Raw genomic sequence first — 23,227 nt, 5'->3', positions numbered from 1 at the left:
TACGTCCACTGTACTTTAACTTGGCGCCATATGCAAATTAGGCATCGCTAGCGTAACTTCGCTTTGCTTGATGAATTAACGCTAGCGCAACTTCGTACCTTTCGCCTCCCTGAGCGCAACTTCGGATTTTAGTGAATTAGCGGCGCCCTGGCGAAACTTCGCCTGGCTATGGCGAAGCCTGCGCTAGCGCAACTCCGCAGGTTAGTGAATTTGCCCCGAACTTGCTAGATATTGTGGTGCCACACTCGCAGCCACTTCCAAACAGCTGACAGCGCATGAGTCACTTACAGATGAAAAACACAGTGGATGTTTTCTTTCAAGACTTCTGCAATACTCCAGGCCAATTAGTTCTCCTCTTCCCTTTATTATTACTGTACATATTGATCATTGCATCACTGGGTAATCCAAGTGTCAGGTGCAAATCTTTGTGTCTCTTTTTAATTGCACTTGCTTTAACTGGTAATGCAGGCAACTTATGGGCAACTTGCACCCACTACATAAAGGGCAGCACACAGGTAGGACATGGCTGCTCCCTTGCAGGCAAAAACACAGATACTAGGCTGGTCTTGACATAGTAAATTACCAAGGGGCAGATTTACTAAGCTCGAGTGAATAATTCGAATGCAGAAATATTCGAATTTCGAAGTCATTTTTTGGGTACTTCGACCATCGAATTGGTCAAATTCGTTGAATCGAATGATAAAAATCGTTCGACTATACGACCATTCCATAATCGAAGTGCTGTCTCTTTAAAAAATCCTTTACTTCGCCAAGTTAAACCTACCGAATTGCATTATAATTGGGGACCTTCTACAACCATTTTATAAGTTTTTGGCATTGAATAAAAATTCTTTGATCGATCGCTGAAAATCGTTTGAATCGTTCGATCTAACGATTTATTCGATCGTTCAATCTAAGCTTTTGCGCTAAAATCCTTCGAATTCGATATTCGAAATAGAAGGATTTTACTTCAAGGGTCGAATTCGAGGGTTTTTTTAACCCTCGAAATTCAACCCTTGATAAATCTGCCCCCAAGTGTTCTGTGGGATTCAGATGAAAATGCCCCAGAGACCTTTAGTAAAGGGTGATAAACTAGAAAAAAAAATCCAAATTACTGAATTACATTATCCAGAAAACTCCAGGTCCTGAGCATTCTGGATAACAGGTCCCATACCTGTACTTACTGTCATTATGTGATAATACAGACTGTAGGCTTTAAATGTGGATAATTCTTAATTTTTTCCCCCCCTGGCAAAAGTTTTGAATTCACAGAAATCAATGCATTTGTACATCTCAATTTAATGCACATCCAATTTGTGTGAGTTTATTTGTATTTATCTTTTTATTTGTACCAGAATATAGCTTTTACAGAAGACAGTGATCTTTCTTGTAGGTATTGGTTTTATCTGAAGTGACTTTTTTTTTCTTTTCCTTGCAGCTCTTCATGAATTTCCCACAGACATATTCTCAAACGAGGAAAGGAGACACGGGGCAGTCATCCTACATATGTTATTTGTGAGTGTATATGTTATTTTTTGATACAAGGACAAGATATTCTGTTTGATTATCATGGGATATACAGTAATACCTGGGAAATACAGTAAATACATTTATATGACAATATTACTGCACACCAAGGAAAGGTGATTTCTTCCAGATCGTTGATCTCTTGCCTTCCACTATATGACATTATTTTTAACCTTTGATTTTCTGCCTTCTACTGTTTGGCCTTGTTCTAGATCTTTTATTTCTGCTGAATCGGTGGGAACATAAAAAATAATAAATGTATTCTCAAAAAAAAGAGGAAAGGATTGTGGCTGTAAGGCCTGTTAAGTAAACACAATTAGAGATGAATGACCCCAAAACTAATAAATAGTGATGGGCGAATTTATTCGCCAGGTGGGAAGTCAAGGCGAATTTACCTGTTTTGCCAATTCACAAATTTGCCACGAAAATTCGCTGGCGAGAATTTGCCGGTGTCGCGATTTCAATGCCACTGTCAATGTTTTCGCAGACGAAAACGATGTTTCGGCGCCGGCGACAATCTAGACGCCGGCAAATTGTTGCTGCCCTCAAAATCGCCGTTTCACAAATTTTTCACCAGTTTTGCGAATTTCACTGGAAATTCGCGAAATTCATGGCCAAGACAAACGGGACAAATTCGCCTATCACGGGGCAGTCATCCTACATATGTTATTTGTGAGTGCATATGTTATTTTTTGATACAAGGACAAGATATTCTGTTTGATTATCATGGGATATACAGTAATACATGGGAAATACAGTAAATACATTTATATGACAATATTACTGCACAGGTTTTTGCACACCAAGGAAAGGTGATTTCTTCCAGATTGTTGATCTCTTGCCTTCCACTGTTTGACATTATTTTTAACCTTTGATTTTCTGCCTTCTATTGTTTGGCCTTGTTCTAGATCTTTTATTTTTGGGGAATCGGTGGGAACATAAAAAATAATAAATGTATTCTCAAAAAAAAGAGGAAAAGATTGTGGCTGTAAGGCCTGTTAAGTAAACACAATTAGAGATGAATTACCCCAAAACTAATAAATAGTGATGGGCAAATTTATTCGCCAGGTGGCAATTCAAGGCGAATTTACCTACTTTGCCAATTCACAAATTTGCCACGAAAATTCGCTGGCGAGAATCTAGACGCCGGCAAATTGTTGCTGCCATCAAAATCGCTGTTTCACAAATTTTTCACCAGTTTTGCGAATTTCACTGGAAATTCGCGAAATTCATGGCGAAGACAAACGGGACAAATTCGCCTATCACTACTAATAAACGCTGTTGTAAGACTGGCTCCAAATGCACTGCTAGTAGTGGTGAGTACATTTGTCCCGTTTTGACGAAACTGTTCAAAAAATTCGCTAAATGCATTGGTGTCAAAAAAAAATTTCCACTCAACTATTTTTTTACACTTTTTTCCACTCCAAATGCATTAAAGTCAATGGGTGTTTTTTTGGTTGCGGCCTTTTTTTTTTGTGCAAAATCATTTTTGCTGATGCTGAAATGAGGAATTTTGACACAAATCCATGGCTGGTGAAAATAATGTGCCCTTAACTAATTGGTAAATCTCTTTATATATTTATTTATATATACTATAAATATGGGGTTTCTAGATAAGTGATCTTTTTGTAATTTGGATCTCCATACATTAACTGCTTAAAATTAGTTAAAACATTAAATAATCCCAATAGGATTGTATGTAAAGAGAACAGAACAGTACTTGGGGAAAAAAGAGTTTTATTAACTCAAAAACCCTAAAATCTTGGTTAGTTCTCTCTCTCTCTCTCTCTCTCTCTCTCTCTCTCTCTCTCTCTCTCTCTCTCTCTCTCTCTCTCTCTCTCTCTCTGTGGCAAATTCACTAAGATCTGAAGTTGAATCCCAAAATGGGAGTGCTATTCCAAGTCTGTATCACCGGATTGGTGTCAGGTGCCTTTAGGTATCGGGCCCAATACTGCCCAAAGCCCAAAATTGTATATCACAAAGCAAGAGACCTGCGGCACAACTGTTGCAATTGATTAAGTGATCAGTATTTATTCAGCTCACAAACAAAACGGCAACGTTTCGGCCCTCCACTGGGCCCTTTATCAAGTTGCACCGGCGATAGCTTCGCCACACTTACCCGCACTTCGCCAGGCCAAGCAAATTCACTAAAATGCGAAGTTGCGCTCAGGGAGGCGAACGGTAGCAAGTTGCGCTAGTGTTAATTCGTCAAGCAAAGCGAAGTTACGCTAGCGATGCCTAATTTACATACGGTGCCAAGTTAAAGTACAATGGACGTATTTGTAGCACCAAATACATTAAACTACATAAACCTGGGAAAGCTTCATAAAATAAAATAGAGTTGTTATTTTGCCCTATACATGTGCCCACAGTATAATTTAGGTGCCATATGTTAGGAAATGTAGGGGGGAAGGAGGGTACCCCCAAAAAAATGTACGGTCTTTTTCAGCCTATCACCCTTAAAAAAGGAAAAGACGCCAGCATTTTTTGGGACTTGGAAAAAATTTCAACTTTATTTAAAGCAATTCCTATCTACTCTATTGCACTTCGCCTGGTCTCAGTTGGCGAAGGCAAGTCTGGCGCAAGAGGTAACGTTCATGAAAATCCACAAGTTAGTGAATTAGCGTAGTTACGTCCCTTCGCCATAGCGCAACTTCGCAATGCGTAAGGGTGCGAAGTAGCACTAGAGTAGGTACACTTTGCTAGCGAATTTACGCCAGTGCCCGTTAGTAAATCGGTGAAGTAACAATGGCGAATTTGCGCTAGCGTTAGCCACTCGCGTTTTAGTGAATTTGCCCCTATATATGTAACTTGCTTTGACTGTGTTCAGTATTCCTGTGATGTTGGTGCAGTGCAATGCTGAGTCACAGTGCTTAAGAGAAGCTGGCTGTAGCTTCTTTGTGGAAAATGTACCTTCAAATCTTCAGCCCTAAATCCTTCAAACTAGAATACTGTGTCCCCTGGAAATTGCTCAGAAGTGGCAGATTAAATGAACTGCTGAGATTCGTTTTAGACGGGGAAATAAACTGACGTCTGACAATCTGTGAATTTACCAAGGCTTCTATTGATCTTTGGAGCCAACACTTTAGCACTCCAATCAGGTACTTGTAATCATTTTGATTGAAGCTGAAAACGATGGGGAAAGATAGACATCACAATGTAAAAGTGGTGATGAGGTTTTTGGTAAAGCAAACATTGTCTGAACTAAATGTATGTACACATACTATCTCTAACATGACATTTTTTTTAAAAGTAACATATAAGGATAAGTTATTTGTCCCACCCCCGCCCAACCCCCCAAAAAAACCTTTGTACTTGGAATCAGTTTATCAAGAAGTTTATTGCAGGGAATATATTCTTCGACTTGTTTTATATATACAGAAAGTTTTTTTTTTCTGAGCTTTTCTTCTCTGCATTGTGCTTATATTTCCTTTATTTTTTGAGATGCACAGCCCTAGTCCTTCCAGTTCTGCGCCGGCTTCACTGTGGCTGCGCACTTCCTAGTTTTACGTGCCAGCCACGTGACCGCATCACGCCTGCGGCGCGAATTATAAATATTTAAAGGGGCCTCTGACCTAAACTTATTGCCCGTTGTTTGGTTCGTCTTAGTGAGTTCCAGGGTGCTATTCTTGTTTGAGTCTGTATCTGATTCCTGTTGTTGACCCTTGCCTGGCTCACTAATCTGACTTCTGTGATCCTGACCCCAGCCTGGTAACCGTCTATTCTAAAATCCGTATTCTGACTAGAGTTGCCACCCGGGCAGTGTTTTACCGGCCTAGCCGGTAAAACACCTGCCAAGGACGGGGCCGGTATTACAAATTACCAATACCCTTTAAAAAAAAGCCCCTTGCCTGCCCCCAATTCGCACTGAACTTACCTTTTTTCCAGCGCTGTGGACATCTCTGCGATGTTGCTCCGCCCCTTTTGCGGCACACCACGTAGCTCCGCACCCTTTTTGCATCACAGACCGCCCTCTTTTGGTGCCCGTCCCCCACTGGCCGGTAATATTTTTTAGTAAAGGTGGCAACCCTAATTCTGACCCGTGCCTGTCTGACTCTTCTGATTGATATCCTGGTTTTGACCCTTGCCTGTCTGACTTCGCCTGAATTCTGCCTGCACCGACCCGGCCTGATTTGACTACGCTTTTTGTCTGTTCCTTGAACTGTGACCTCCTGCCCAAAAAGACTTTGTTTAACGATCGTGCCCCAGAAGCCTTAGCTTAGCTCCTCTCTTAATAAGACCTGGCGGCATCCAATTAGCCGAGGGCTCCTCCCGAGGTGAAAGGCGACTGTTAAAGGCAGAAGCAAGAGCCGAGACCATGGAGCCTATTACTGGTTCTGTATTCTGGGTGCCGACCATGACAAATGGCCCATATCAACTGCACATTTTCAAAACGAATAATTATTTGGAATCTATTAATCGGAAACCCGTTATCCAGAAAGCTCAGAATTAGGGGAAGGCTACCTACCATAAAGTATATTTTAAGCAAATAATTAGAATTTTTCAAATTATTACTTTTTCTCTGTAGTAATACAACAGTTCCTTGTATGGAGATCCAAATTCTGGAAAGATCCCTAATCTCGAAGATGCCAGGTCCCAAGTATTCCAGATAATATGTATATACATACAGTATGGGAGTTATTTATCACAATCTGAATTTATTGCATTACTTTCTAAAATATAATCCGACCAAATCTATACGGTTTATTTCCCCTTATTTATCAATATATTTTCCCAAACATTTCCTGTGAGGGAAAAAAACTTGAAAAATCTTTAAAAAAAACATACAAATTTTTCAGATTTTCTGCATGAAAATTCAAAATGTTTTCAGGTTGCAACTTCGGGCGACCATAGAAAACAAATCGCCGCGCATTAGCGCAGGCGACTTTTCATTGTAGCCTATATGAAAAAAATCTGAGGCAGTTCGGGGAGATAGTCGCTCAGAAGACGAGGCGATTAGTCGCCAGGCAACAAAAATCTCCCCGAATCTCCTCATGTGAACTAACCCTTATGGGAGAAACGCGCAGCTTTTTATTTATCTTGTTGTGACTAGTAATCTGTTGTTCATTACCAACCATCTTGTCTCATATCATAATTTCTGCAATTTGTTGTACCTACGAGCAAACATAACCACACAAAGGTTTCTGTTGGATGGTTTAAAAAGGGGTCCTAGGGTTCATTTGTGAATCAAAGAACTACAAAATTGCATTTTTATCATTCCCTCTGTTTGAAGCTATGAGATAATTATGCGTTGTTTCACTGGGCCTTTGTGAAGCCTTTATAAGAAATAACTCTCTAAATAACATTAACTCACTAAATTAAAAACACTCAAGTGCATTTTGCGTCAAAGTGTTCCTGCTGTTTTACAGTATTAGAAAAAAACACTTTTCAGTGTATTTCTTTACTTCTGAAAGCTGCAGTGAGTAGATTTATTGAAAGAATAACGGCAGGGTTTTGAGGGCACTTTTGTCGATTCCAACAAACCTTTCTTCCAAAATACCAACACCATGGGACTTTTGTGCAACTTTTATATTGTGGTTGCGCAACAGGGACTCTATTTAAAAAGTAATGGACAAAGAGCATGTGAGTCATTTAAGGCGGCGTATTTGATTGCAGAAAATAATACATGTATTGCAGCAGAGCTGGTATGGATTCACTCGGATAGCGAGCAAATAAAAGTAATTTTTAGAATGCCGGAAAACAGAATAACCTTTAGAATGAGAGAGTCAGGGAAATGGAGATAGTAGATTGTTGCAAAATAGCTCATCTTATAGATGGGTTCTTCTTCTTCTGACTACTGATCAGCCAACAAAGGAATGTACTATATAATAATACAAAGTTGATCAGACCATAACAGAGCAGTAGCTGTGACAGAGACTCCCAAATCCTCCCCTAAAAGTACAAGTTTCTGGGATATCCTCACATGTTATTAGAACACACCCCAAACACTGACCTCCACAGGTAGCATTGCTGCCATCAGGTAATGGGAATAGTTTTTTAAAGTTATATTGGCAGATTTATTAAGGTTCGAATGATAAATTTGAATTCTCAAATTCATTTGGGGGGGTCAAAACTCCCATTCACCACCTCGAATTTGAATTGGAATGTGAGATTTATTACACCTCAACCCTAGAAACAGGTCTAATTTGAATATTTTCCACCTAAAACCTGCTGAATCCATTTACAAGTCAATAACAGAGGTCCATTCTGTTATTTGAAGAACCATTTGAAGATGTCCTTCATGACATTCGAGTTTTTTTTCCGAGGAAAACTCTATTAGAATTTGATCCGAATCTACAGGTCGAATATTAGACGTTCGAGTTTTTTGCTAAATAAATTTAAATTTATTAGAGTTATAAAAATTCACATAACGTTGAAATTCGACCTTTGATAAATGTGCCCCATAGAGATTATTAAGTGAAATGTATAAACTATAAACCGCTTGCATCACCTCCACAACAGAAAGGCCAATTGGAATGATTTAACCAAAATCAATATTTCACATTATCCGAGCCTTCCTGAGATTTAATATGGCAGTTTCCCAAAATCAACTGGCCTGAGATATCCAATTCTGTGGCTAACTATGAGCAAGTTCCATTTTTCTTTTCCTTTTGATCAGTGATTTAATATCATTATGGTTTCAAGACAAATTGATAGGATATTGATAGATTTAAAATGATTTGCTCTGAATTGATCTGATTTGATCATTTGAAATATAAATGATGGAGTTATTGAAATCGTTTGATCCATAGTGATGACTGGTAAATCTTTTGCATATTGTTCTCTTCGGCCACTGTTTCAAACCATATTGGGCAATAAAGTCTCGAAAGCCAGTTGCAATTGATCACATTAGTTGCTGGCGTTTCTTAGCTGCTGTTACTTGTTTACAAAATAACAATAAACATTATTATGCATTGGTCTCCTTGTGTTCTTATATATTTACTGCCTTTTTAGCAACCTTTCCTTTACAATATTTTCAGTTATGCTCCATAGAAATGGGTGAAATCACTTCCTTATTTATATCTGTACATAGAAATGGGTGAAATCACTTCCTTATTTATATCCGTACATAGAAATGGATGAAATCACTTCCTAATTTATATCCGTACATAGAAATGGATGAAATCACTTCCTAATTTATATCCGTACATAGAAATGGGTGAAATCACTTCCTAATTTATATCCGTACATAGAAATGGGTGAAATCACTTCCTAATTTATATCCGTACATAGGAATGGGTGAAATCACTTCCTAATTTAGATCCGTATATAGAAATGGGTGAAACCACTTCCTAATTTATATCCGTACATAGAAATGGGTGAAATCACTTCCTAATTTATATCCGTACATAGAAATGGGTGAAATCACTTCCTAATTTATATCCGTACATAGAAATGGCGAAATCACTTCCTAATTTATATCCGTACATAGAAATGGGTGAAATCACTTCCTAATTTATATCCGTACATAGAAATAGGTGAAATGACTTCCTAATTTATATCCGTACATAGAAATGGGTGAAATCACTTCCTAATTTATATCCGTACATAGAAATGGGTGAAATCACTTCCTAATTTATATCCGTACAGCTATAGGATATATTGTCTGGAATGCTTAGGACCTGGGGATTTTCCGTAAAGGGGTGGTTCACCTTAAAATTTGCTTTTAGTATGCTGTAAAATGGATAATTCCATTTTTTTTTATAGTTTTTGAATTGTTTTCCTTCTTCTTCTGACTCTTTTCAGCTTTCAAATGGAGGCCACCAAGCCCATCTAAAATCAAATGCTCTGTAAGGCTACAAATTTATTGTTATTGCTACTTTTTATTACTCCTCTTTCTATTCAGATCTTCTATTCATATTCCAGTCTATTATTCTAATCAATGCATGGTTGATAGGGTAATTTTGACCCTAGCAAGCAGCTAAAATTGCAAACTAGAGAGCTGAATAAAAAGTGAAATAACTCAAAAAACACAAATAATAAATCATGAAAACAATTGCAAATTGTCTCAGAATATCAGAATACCACTCTCAATCTCAGAATATCAGAATATCACTCTGTACATCATAAAGGCGAAGGGAGATGTTATAGAAAATGATCCTTACAGTTCAGGAAAGTGTTAATAACTGAGCTAATATTAGAATTGTTGCCTTTAGGAATTCTTAGTTCCATTTCTTTTTGTAAATGTGCACTTTAATCTGCATAATTGCACTGTCACAGTGTACCCAGCACCGCACTCCTACTTGCCCCACTCCTGGCTGCCTCTGCTCTTAGAAACATAATCAAATAGAAAATAGCCTCATGAAGATGCACAAAATGAGCAAAAAGGAATAAAGCATGAAAATAATAGTTCAAATGCATTGCTATGAAATGTGATGGCTTGATTAGGAAAGTGCCATCTGTTGCTCATCAGAGTCATATTCAGCTGGCTCATTAGAACTATGTAGCTTTAAATATTTTGAAGATTAAGGTTTTTCAGTACGTATAATTCAGTGAACTTCCCTATATTTTGCTTTCTCAATTCTATTGCATGAAACTTGCAGTTTTGTAATTTATTAAAGAAGAACGGTTTTATTTCCATTGGATCATTCCACTGCAAACTGTAAACCTCAAATTAATAGAGGTATGGTATCTGTTATCCAGAACCCCATTATCTAGAAAGCTGTGAATTGTGGAAAGGCTGTCTCCCATAGACTTGATTTTAGCCAAATAATCCACATTTTTAAAAATGATTTACTTTATCTCTGTAATAATAAAACAGTAGCTTGTACTTGATCCAAACTAAGATATAATTAATCCTTATTGTAAGCAAAACCAGCCTATTGGGTTTATTTAATGTTTACATGATATTCTTGTAGACAAATTATGGAGATCCAATTTACAGAAAGATTCCTTATTCAAAAAAACCCCAGCCTCAAGCATTCTGGATAACAGGTCCCATACCTGTTCTTTCAACTGGGTATAATTTAAATTTCTGGGGGATAAGGCAAGAACTGCATCTGTGCAGTGATGTGGTCCTCTCCAGACAAGTCTTAGTTTAATTAACTATTAATCTAAATATACCTAATAATGACCTCACTGCTCGATTTGATTAAGGGGCAGATTTATTAACCCTTTAAGTGCCAGCAGAATTGACCAATTTGGTTACGCGAAATGCCAGACGTTTTTGAAACATTCTGTGCTCTCTCATTTTAGGGGCATTTTCTGAGGGGAAACCTATAGTTCACCTAGGAAAACTATACATTGTTTTTTTCGGGAGAAACTGAGCTTTCTAAATCTGCCTGAGTTTTCATGTATTTCCACCTCTGCAAAAAGATTTATAGTGCTAAATACAAAAAAAAAATGAAAAATTCCTATTTTTCACAATATATGAACTTATACCTGAAAAATATTTCATTTTACACATGAAAATCCAACTGATTTGGAAAACCTCATGTCTCTTGAACGTGCCAATACCAAATATGTATAGTTTTAGGCAGATTTAGGACATCTGTACAGCAAAAACTCCCGGCAGTATATTACCGAATTTTGAAAGCAGAAGGCAGAAAACGGCATACTTTTGATTCCAAGGCCACAAAATCCTGAAACAGTATGTTTACCCCAGAAGACCATATATTTTTGGAAAGTACACATTCTGCCGATTCCAAAATGGGTAACTGTGTCTCTCTACTCCTAACTACCAAACATCAAAGCTTGTCTGAACGTAGCGTTTTTTATCAAAATGTATCAAAATTTTGAAAAATCACTTCAAAGGTTTTATTTTGCTGCTCCGCATATCACACACTATATTAGATACCAAGAAAAAGCACCCTGAATATGATTGCCAGGGGTCCACTGAACAGTTTTGATCCCCATTGTGCATAGGATTACCAAAGTACCTGGCATTTAGAGACCCCAATATGAAGTTAGCACATCCAAATTGTTCAGGACTTTACTTCAGCTACTGAAAAATCAACACACTGACTGCATTTTTTGTGGGGTAAAAACACCGAAATATATGTTTACCCCCCAAAACCATATATTTTTGGAAAGTACACATTCAACCAAATCTAAAATGGGTACCCATGCCTTTCTGCTCCAAACTACTGAGTCGCAAGGCTTTCCCAAAATTGTCAGTTTTGGTGAAATATCTGACAATTTCCTAAAAGCTTCAACTTCCCAGCACCATATCACCCATGTATCATTACATACCAAGAAAAAGCACCCTAAATATGATTGCCAGGGTTCCTCCAAACAGTTTGGTAGCCATTGTTCATAGGTTTACCAAAGTATCTGGCATTTAGAGGCCCCAAAATGAAGTTAGCGCATACAAATAGTCCTGTGAGTAACTTCAGCTAATGAAAAATCAACACATTGACTGCATTTTTTGTGGGGTAAAAACACAGAAATATACGTTTACCCCCCAAAACCATATATTTTTAGAAAGTAAAATTCTACCGAATCTAAAATGGGTACCCATGCCTTTCTGCTCCAAACTACTGAGTCGCAAGGCTTTCCCAAAATTGTCAGTTTTGGTGAAATATCTGAAAATTTCCTAAAAGCTTCAACTTCCCAGCACCATATCACCCATGTATCATTAGGTACCAAGAAAAAGCACCCTAAATATGATTGCCAGGGTTCCTCCAAACAGTTTGGTGGCCATTGTTCATAGGTTTACCAAAGTATCTGGCATTTAGAGGCCCCAAAATGAAGTTAGCGCATACAAATAGACCTGTGGGTAACTTCAGCTAATAAAAAATAAACACATTGACTGCATTTTTTGTGGGGTAAAAACACAGAAATATATGTTTACCCCCCAAAACCATATATTTTTGGAAAGGACACATTCTACCGAATCTAAAATGGGCACCCATGCCTTTCTGCTCCAAACTATTGAGTCGCAAGGCCTTCCCAAAATCGATGGTTTTGGTGAAATATCTGAAAATTGCCTCAAAGCTTCAACTTCCCAGCACCATATCACCCATGTATCATTACGTACCAAGAAAAAGCACCCTAAATATGATTGCCAGGGTTCTTCCAAACAGTTTGGTGGCCATTGTTCATAGGTTTACCAAAGTATCTGGCATTTAGAGGCCCCAAAATGAAGTTAGCGCATATAAATAGTCCTGTATGTAACTTCAGCTAATGAAAAATCAACACATTGACTGCAGTTTTTGTGGGGTAAAAACACAGAAATATATGTTTACCCCCCAAAACCATATATTTTTGGAAAGTACACATTCTACCGAATCTAAAATGAGTACCCATGCCTTTCTGCTCCAAACTACTGAGTCGCAAGGCCTTCCCAAAATCGACGGTTTTGGTGAAATATCTGAAAATTGTCTCAAAGCTTCAACTTCCCAGCACCATATCACCCATGTATCATTACGTACCAAGAAAAAGCACCCTAAATATGATTGCCAGGGTTCCTCCAAACAGTTTGGTGGCCATTGTTCATAGGTTCACCAAAGTATCTTGCATTTAGAGGCCCCAAAATGAAGTTAGCGCATATAAATAGTCCTGTAGGTAACTTCAGCTAATGAAAAATCAACACATTGACTGCATTTTTTGTGGGGTAAAAACACAGAAATATATGTTTACCCCCCAAAACCATATATTTTTGGAAAGTACACATTCTACCGAATCTAAAATGGGTACCCATGCCTTTCTGCTCCAAACTACTGAGTCGCAAGGCCTTCCCAAAATTGTCGGTTTTGGTGAAATATCTAAAAATTGCCTCAAAGCTTCAAATTCCCAGCACCATATCACCCATGTACCATTACGTACTAAGAAAAAGCACCCTAAATATGATTGCCAGGGTTCCTCCAAACAGTTTGGTGGCCATTGTTCATAGGTTTACCAAAGAATCTGGCATTTAGAACCCCCGAAATGAAGTTATTAGCTGAAGTTACCCACAGGACTATTTATATGCACTAACTTCATTTTGGGGCCTCTAAATGCCAGATTCTTTGGTAAACCTATGAACAATGACCACCAAACTGTTTGGAGGAACCCTGGCAATCATATTTAGGGTGCTTTTTCTTGGTACGTAATGATACATGGGTGATATGGTGCTGGGAATTTGAAGCTTTGAGGCAATTTTTAGATATTTCACCAAAACCGACAATTTTGGGAAGGCCTTGCGACTCAGTAGTTTGGAGCTGAAAGGCATGGGTACCCATTTTAGATTCGGTAGAATGTGTACTTTCCAAAAATATATGGTTTTGGGGGGTAAACATATATTTCTGTGTTTTTACCCCACAAAAAATGCAGTCAATGTGTTGATTTTTCATTAGCTGAAGTTACCTACAGGACTATTTATATGCGCTAACTTCATTTTGGGGCCTCTAAATGCAAGATACTTTGGTAAACCTATGAACAATGGCCACCAAACTGTTTGGAGGAACCCTGGCAATCATATTTAGGGTGCTTTTTCTTGGTACGTAATGATATATGGGTAATATGGTGCTGGGAAGTTGAAGCTTTGAGGCAATTTTCAGATATTTCACCAAAACCGTCGATTTTGGGAAGGCCTTGCGACTCAGTAGTTTGGAGCAGAAAGGCATGGGTACTCATTTTAGATTCGGTAGAATGTGTCCTTTCCAAAAATATATGGTTTTGGGGGGTAAACATATATTTCTGTGTTTTTACCCCACAAAAATCTCCAAATGAAAATAGTACATATCAATTTTCACATATGACACTCTGACTGCTACAATACAAGCACCTGGTATGTGCATTATGCACCATAAGACCCCCTAACAGTATAGAGACCCTAGAAAACCATATATTTTCTGAAAGCACACATTCAGACGAATCTAAAGCAAGTAATTACATCTTTCTACTGCAAACTACAAAACCACAAAGCAATGCTAAACATAATGCTTTTTATGGAATTTCTGAAAATAGTCACAAAGCTTGCATTTTACCCCATTATATACCCCACATTTTGTAACGTACCAGCAAAAGTCATCCTCAATATGAAAGCCAGGAGTGTACTGAACAGTGTGATGCCTGATATGAAAAGATTTACCAAACTAGGTGGCATACAGAGATGCCCAAATGAAAATAGTACAAATGAATTTTCACATATGACACTCTGACTGCTACAATACAAGCACATGGTATGTGCATTATGCACCATAAGACCCCCTAACAGTATAGAGACCCTAGAAAACCATATATTTTCTGAAAGCACACATTCAGACAAATCTAAAGCAAGTAATTATATCTTTCTACTGCAAACTACAAAACCGCAAAGCAATGCTAAACATAATGCTTTTTATGGAATTTCTGAAAATAGTCACAAAGCTTGCATTTTACCCCATTATGTACCCCACATTTTGTAACGTAGCAGCAAAAGTCATCCTAAATATGAAAGCAAGGAGTGTACTGAACAGTTTGATGCCTGATATGAAAAGATTTACCAAACTAGGTGGCATACAGAGACGCCAAAATGAAGATAGTACATATGAATTTTCACATATGACGCTCTGACTGCTACAATACAAGCACATGGTATGCGCATTATGCACCGTAAGACCCCCTAACAGTATGGAGACCCTAGAAACCCATATATTTTCTGAAATTACACATTCAGACGAATCTAAAGCAGGTAATTACATCTTTCTATTGTGAAACTACCAAACCGAAAAAGCAATTCTAAACATAACTCTTTTATGGAAATTCTGAAAATAGTCACAAAGCTTGCATTTTACCCCATTATATACCCCACATTTTGTAACGTACCAGCAAAAGTCATCCTAAATATGAAAGCCAGGAGTGTACTGAACAGTTTGATGCCTGATATGAAAAGATTTACCAAACTAGGTGGCATACAGAGACGTCCCAATGAAAATAGTACATATGAATTTTTACATATGACACTCTGACTGCTACAATACAACACCTGGTATGTGCATTATGCACCATAAGACCCCCTAACAGTATGGAGACCCTAGAAACCCATATATTTTCTGAAAGTACACATTCAGACGAATCTAAAGCAGGTAATTACAATTTTCTACTGCAAACTACCAAACCGCAAAGCAATGCTAAACATAACGCTTTTTATGGAAATTCTGAAAATAGTCACAAAGCTTGCATTTTACCCCATTATATACCCCACATTTTGTAACGTACCAGCAAAAGTCATCCTAAATATGAAAGCAAGGAGTGTACTGAACAGTTTGATGCCTGATATGAAAAGATTTACCAAACTATTTTGTACACAGAGACCTCCAAATGGTTATATAGCAGACAAAATTTCCAAGGTCAAAATGAAGTAACAAAAATCCCTAAAATCCAACAAAACCGCAAAAATCAATGCTTTTTTTTTTTTCGCCTACTGTAATCAGCAGTCAGAATCAATTTTTGATAATTTTAGCATGGCCAAATAGGTTTTACAGACAGAAAAAGGGGAACAACACCTTTGCAAAGCTGAAAATGTAATAAAATGGCAAAACATGCAATAAAATGTCTAAAAATGCACCAAAATCACCCAAATTGCAGTATAATCACCAAAATAACATACAAAAGGTATTGCGCAGTGCAATTAGCGAATACGCTATTCGCAATGGCAATAAAACAGTTTTTTCAGCCAAAAAAACAGACGATGCGATAAGGAAAAAAAAAAAAAAAAACACAACAGTGCAACTGTGTATGTGTGTGTACAACTGACCAATTGCATGTTGTGTGTGTGTGCAAGCGTGTGGGGGTGCTGTGAATGTGTGTGACCCCCCTGATCCCCCAAAAATGTATGTGATTGTGTGTAAGTGTGAATGTAAGTGTGTAATGGGAAAATAAGTGTGTGTTTGTGTGTGTTTCTGTGTGTGGATGGGCACTAACCTGGGGAAAGCAGGTCCAGATCGTTGTGCAGGGCTGGAGGAAGAAAATGCTGCATCACCCAGGAAGATCCGTTGTGAGGGGGCGGAGCTTCGGCTCAGGAAGTGAAAGCAGCAGCAGGCTTGAAAAGACGCTCCTCCGTTCCCTAACCCTGAAATGCTGCAGAACGTAGAATCTACGTTCTGTGGCATTTCAAGTGCCATCCCCACAGAACGTAGATTCTACGTGGGGTGGCACTTAAAGGGTTAAGGTTTGAATTGTAAATTCAAAATCGAATTTGAATTTTCGAAGTTGGATTTTAGGTCAAAACTCACAAATTCGAGTTTGGAATAATCCAAACTCAAATTTGAGATTTATCATAACTTGAACAACTCAAATTAGATAGTACACCACCTAAAACCTGCCAGGTTCATGTAGAAGTCAATGGCAGAGGTCCATTGACCCATTTGAAGATGTTAATAGCCTTCTTGACATTCAAGTCTTTTTGTAGAAAGAACTAGATTCGAGTTCAGTCGAATTTATTCGAGTTTTCAGGTTGGGAATTTTAAAGGGGAACCCCACAAAACATAACTTAAGCTTTTTGAAAGTAAACATACTTTCAAGCAACTTTGCAATATACATCAATTAAAAAATATGCAGACTTTTCATGATTTCTTTTTGATTTCTTTTTATTTTTAATAACAGTTTTTAAATACAATAGTCAGATTTTCAGATAGCATATATAAAAACTGAGAAAGGGTCATTCCAGCATTTTATACATAAGTATACATAAGTATATAGCCACATTATAGTTGTACCCGATCTAAGCTCCATTACAATCACTCTTTTATTTATACAAATCCTGAAATCGGAAGTAATTAAATAATTAAAGGAATACGGAAAAATGACTATACAACTATAAAACTATACAAGAAAAACCAGAACTACGGTAAGTAAAATAAAAAAATAAAAAAAATACTTTTCATGATTTGTAGCGGTTTGTGACAGTTCCCTAAGCCTAGCCCCCTGCTCTCCTGCTGATCTGACTGACTACTTTGCTGAGCTGGCTGACTATTGTTACTTTGTATCAGCAGCCATCTGTCTTTAGCCTGCATCCTCCAAATCCCACAATTCCCTGCACATGTGATTTCAATAAGGAACAGAACATCACAGTGCAATGCATTGTGGGTTATGTAGTTCCTCCATGCTGTCTGTAAGCTGTGGAGAAGTTGTTACAATTTGTAACATCCAACGCCGGATTTCTCCCCCGGGCGCCCCGAGGCCTCGGAGTTCTAGCGCATGCTATCGGCCCACACCATTCCCCCTTCTCGCGCAAGTGTGTACGCATGCGCATGAATCATGGTAATGGAGAAAGCAATTCTATTGGGTTTATTTAATTTTTAAATGATGTTTTGGTAGACTTAAGGTATGGAGATCCAAATTACAGAAAGACCCCTTATCCGGAAAACCCCGGGTCTAGTCCCTGGATCAACTTGTACTATGAGCTATCTCCCATAACCCTGTATTCCCTCACTTGCTAAAAAGCAACCCAACCCCTTCTTAAAGCTATCTAATGTATCAGCCTGTACAACAACATACAGGCTGATATGAGCTTTTTTTCAGCCAGCTGCAGGTTGAACACTGAAAGCAATCATCTGATTGGTTGCCGTGGGTTGTTGCTCAGGTACACATTTGCCCAGTGTTTATAAATAACCCCCAAGGTCTATTTAAAAATTCGACTTCGACCATTCGCCATCTAAAACCTGCCGAATTGCTGTTTTAGCCTATGGGGGACCTCCTAGAACCCATTTGGAGTTAATTGGTTTACTTTGAAAAATCTAAGTTTTCTTTGGGAAAAACTTTGAATCGAATTCGACCGAATGTGCTATTCCTTCAATTCGTACGATTCGAATTCGGCCGAATACGGACCTATTCGATCGAAGACAGACCTATTCGACCAAAAAAAACTTCAACTTAATTTCAGTTGGTCTTTTTGAATTTGAATTTTCGACATTTTTTAAATTCGAAATTCGACCCTTGATAAATCTGCCCCTAAGTGTATGTCAAATGGAAATGTATGTTGTCAACAGGAGGAGAACTGGACACAAATGATGGATCTGTACAGTTATTTTATTTCATCATGGAACAAAACAAAGAAAAGGAAAATAACAAACAGGTGGTATAAAGGTGATACCTTTATTGGATAACTAAGATAATCATAGCAAGTTCTCAGAACATTTTAGTTCCTTTTTCAAGCTGATTATAAAAAGGAAATATAATGTTCTGAAAGCTTGCTATGATTATCTTAGTTATCCAATAAAGGTACCACCTTTACACCACCTTTTTATTATTTTTCTTGCCCTGTGACTGGCTAACTTAGTGCAACTTTACCTAGAACAAAACTAAAGTAATTAAGTTTGACTCCCAACAGCTTTCCATAATTTTTTCTAAAACAAAATTAGAAAAGGTGTCTTTGGTGCTCTGACTTATTTACCCAAGCAAAGACAATCTGCAATAAATCCGCATCTGGCAAATGGGTCGTGCGTTGCAATGCACAAAGCAGCATATGCCTTTGTCTCGCTAATGCTATAAAATTTCTTAACCTTCTTTGAATGTGACCTAAATATAGCAAATCTATTTCTGCGCGAGCCATTATATGATCTCCTGTGCGTTTCTCAGCAGAATTTTGACAAACAAATCAATCAAAGGTTTTCTCTTCCAAGGTGCCCTAAAATAAATCACAGATGTGTTTTTTTGTCATTTGACTTCTACAAAATCCGAGCTGACTTGAGATTCTATTAATATTGTTTGTATTTTTCAATATTTATCGTTTTTTGGAATTTGGTTCTTTCTGTCGTTTGATTTAAAGTTCTTCTTTTTTTTTTTTACCCCTCCAATATAAAATGATGAAAGAAAAATGGTTAAATGACAGTTTCAACAATATTCCTTTATATGTAACCTTGAAAGAATAACTTGACACTTTTGGAACCACAGGGGAGAGTCAATTTCCTCAGTCACTGACAGGCATTGATTTGTAATGTTAAACTAAACTCAAGCAACTGCTCCACTCATAAAGACAAGCATCTGTACACATAAGGTTGAACTTGATGGACGTGTGTCTTTTTTTCAACCTTACTTACTTTGTTACTTTTATGTGGAAATGGGTTTGAAAGGCCTACAGTGAGCTGGGGAGGTCATTTTCATTCTTCCTTCTTTTTTCAGGTCATGCTTTTGTCATTTGGTGCAATGAATGCCTGAATAAATGAAGTTTATGTTGGAAATAAATTCTAGCATTTTTTTGAAATAAACTTGTTTTTTTTTTCAGTTATTACTCACACGTGTACTTTTAATTATACTAATCTAATTATACTAAATCCATCTGATTCAGAGCAGTTGCTTAAGTATTTAATTATAAATTACCTTTCAATTGAAAACAAACATTTTGAATCTCGTTCTGAAGGGTAGTCACAGCCATTGACTATTCTCATCCCAGGGGAGTAGGGATTAGTATTATTATGCATTGACCAGATTCCAAAATGTACTATGCTGTTTGGGCAACACAAATAGCACATGTTTCCCTATGTCTGATATCATGAAGCACCACAGGGTGTGTGTCCAACAAATTTTGTCCTATCCCTCCTAAGGTCAACCCTTAATTTAATCGTGGTGTGTGTCAGGGCTGTGTCAAGCTGCCTGGGCGTCCTAGTCAACCCGGCTCCCCAGCCCCCCCAATGCGTGTATGTACTTGTGCGTCTCAGTGATACCATTGTGGACCCCCCGCAACCCCCTGGACCCCCTCCGGTGCCAAAAAAGGTGAGGGGGCAGCAGCAAGCCACCTCAGTGCAGCACAGGGGTCAGGATCGCCCCTGGATAAAGAGTTTTGGGACCTGGAGTTCTCCAGATAAGGGATCTTTCTGTAATTTGGAACTCCTTACCTTAGAGGGGGTTGTTCACCTTTGAGTTAACTTTTGGTGTGATGTAGGGAGCGATATTTTGAGGCGATTTGCAATTGGTTTTCATTTTTCATTATTTGTAGTGATGGGCGAATTTATTCGCCAGGCGCGAATTCGCGGCGAATTTGCGCGATTCGCCGCCAGCGAATAAATTTGCGAAACGCCTGCGAAAATTCGCAGCAAAAATTCGCCGGCCTCAAAAAAAAATGGGTACCGGCGTCAAAAACGCCGCAAATTCGCCCATCACTAATTATTTGTGGTTTTTATTATTTAGCTTTTTATTTAGCAGCATTCCCATTTGCAAATGAGAATATGGAATATTAATAGGGGAGGGTTGGAAAAGAAATATGAGTTTTAAAAAGTAGCAATAACAATAAATTTGTAGCTGTACAGAGCATTTGTTTTTAATACAGGGTCAGTGACCCCCTTTTGAAAACTAGACAGAGTCAGGAGAAGAAGAAGGCCGTTCTATAACATACTAAAAGTTTTCCTATCAGGAGAAAACTGCAGCGGTCTGGGGGTTCTTCCAGTGAGAACCACAGATTGATCGCCTTCCTTCGTTAAAGTTTGGCTTTTTGCGCTACTGCACATGTGCACCCACTCAAATAAAGAAAAAGCCAGAATCCGAGCAATCCGTAGTGCTCGCTGGAAGAACTCCGGGCAGTGCTGATAGGAGCACCAGCCCAGGGTGTCAGGTAAGTATATACAATCACTTGGGGTGCCTAACTTTTGGCACCCCAAAGTAAATAAGGTCTTTCCTTCTCTTTTAAGTCTGCCAAAATCATTTAAACATTAAATAAACCCAATAGGATTGTTTTGCCACCAATATGGATTGATGCAGCTTAGTTACCATCACGTAAAAGGAACTGTTTTATTATTACAGGTAAATAAAAAAAATTGCAATATTTATACAATATGTGGACGGAATTTGGAACTTTCTGGATAACAGGTTTTTGTATTAGAGATCCAATTTATCTTATGGTCATGTCTGAACTGGAACAAAATAAATTAATTAACAACCCTAACCTGTTACTAAAAACCAGTACAAAATAGGTTTGACAGCAGCTTCTAATTGTACCAGCTGGAAGGCCCTTGCCTGGACATCATGCAGATCTTTTCCTCTGGCATTTGACAGAGATATATTACCAGTAACAAACAAGCATACAGTATAGCTGAATACATAAATCCTCAGGCTTATAAACCTTTTTTCCTCCATATAAATATGGGATCCTGTGTGTGTAAGGTGTGCAGGATATATATAGAGTATTATAGTATACATCACATTCAGTGGCTAATGAGATTCATAGGAGTCAGGGCAATGGACAGGTCATATATTCTGATCAACTCTCAGTGGAAAGTGCAAAATAATTAATCAGGTTTCAAAGTTGTAAACTCTTGAGGACCAACAAAGTGTTTGGCAAAAATGTGGAGTTGTGGAAAAGATGTGTATGATATACAGCTATAAAAAATATTCCTTTATCCACAGTACAAGTGGTCTTATATTTTAGTAAGTCCTTCCCATGAGTGGCATTTGCCATTATTTTGCAAATTGGTGACAGAAAAGTGTAAGATGTGGTATAGATATTTAGGATGGTGAGAGGAGCAAGACAATGTGCAAGTAGGATGCTGGAGATAAGGCGATCTAGGTTAGTTGTTATATAAATATGATAAATATATCAGATGTTTGATTTCAGCTTTTTTAAAAAAAAAATATACGTTTAAATTGCCTGAACCCACCGCATTATAAAAATCTAGGTTATAGTTGCATTTTCATGTAAGCAAAGATTAAGAGGAAATATAAAGGTAGACTTAATCCCTGTCTACAGATAGCAATCTTTATAGTTACATAGAGCCCTGAAAATCATTTAAGTTATGTGAAGTTTAAGGTGAAAATGTCAAGGAGATTAAATAAAGACATTTTTACCCAAAGCCACCAAAAGATATTAACAAGCATAAAGCATTTGCCAAAAAAGTGCTTTGCAATATATTTATTTTTTAATACAGTAACATACTTCCCAACTGTACCGATTTTTTACGGAACAGTCCCGATTTTGACAGCTCAACCTGCAGTCCTGGATTGTTACTGAAATGTCCCGACTTTCTCTTTGAAATGTGTTATATCTACCGCTCACCAGCCACTTCACTTTCTTGCAATGGTGGTGCTGGTCCTCCGTCGACCCCGGCAAGGTCCCCAACCTCCCTTCCTGATGAAGGGAGTTTGAACCCCCCGAAACGTTGATCATTGTGGTGAAACATTAATAAAAAGAGGGGCTGTGTCCCCGACTGCAGATATATAAAGTGTGTGCGGACCCGACTTTCTCTTTGATCTCCTGCACCGAACAGCCAGAAAAGGATACAACGTTTCTAATTTAATTGACTTTTGACAGAGCCCAGAATAGATACAGTACTTTCATAACCTGCCAAATGTTGTAAAATTGACATGGTAATTAAGGGGCTACAAAAAGGGCATGGTCAAAAAATTTCCCACGCGGCAAATCTCTTTGTCCCTGTTTCTGTTTCCAAAATGTTGGGAGGTATGCTCAGTCAAGAGTATACATTAAAGGACCATGATATGGATCACGTATGGATTAAATTTCTTGCATTAAATTGTGAATAAAGCTAAATCATAAGTCATAATCATAAGTGATTCACATTTACGTCCGCAAGTGCTGTGGGCAACTTGCGCTTTTCCCTGCAGGGAGTTGCACCTAATTAATGTGGTGTAAACAATTGTGTCCACGTTCTACAACTAGTGAAGTTTCTTAGGCAATAAATAAATAAACAAAATGTATTTTTTAACACTTGTGTTATACGTACTGCACATTGTTGGTGGTACACCAGAGTGGGTCAGTGTTCAGAATATTCTGGTGTATAATTCCTAACCGCAGTAATGGAAAAGCAACATAAGGATATAAAACTGAAAGTGGGGTACACATCCCCAGAGA

The 23,227-nt window shown here is 38.0% G+C and overlaps 1 protein-coding gene across 2 annotated transcripts in view; it reads left to right on the top strand.

Moving 5' to 3' along the window:
* The window catches only part of LOC108717769 (sodium/potassium/calcium exchanger 3), a 184,530-nt gene that overhangs the window by 102,430 nt on the left and 58,873 nt on the right, over positions 1-23,227 (top strand). For both annotated transcript variants that reach the window (XM_018265108.2, XM_041564354.1), the window contains one exon: positions 1,439-1,515. In XM_018265108.2, coding sequence (XP_018120597.1) covers positions 1,439-1,515 — 77 coding nt within the window. The remainder of the gene's footprint in view (positions 1-1,438; positions 1,516-23,227) is intronic.

This window comes from Xenopus laevis, chromosome 5S (assembly GCF_017654675.1).
Source record: "Xenopus laevis strain J_2021 chromosome 5S, Xenopus_laevis_v10.1, whole genome shotgun sequence".
Taxonomy (NCBI): domain Eukaryota; kingdom Metazoa; phylum Chordata; class Amphibia; order Anura; family Pipidae; genus Xenopus; species Xenopus laevis.
This window is presented reverse-complemented; position numbering and strand designations above follow the sequence as displayed.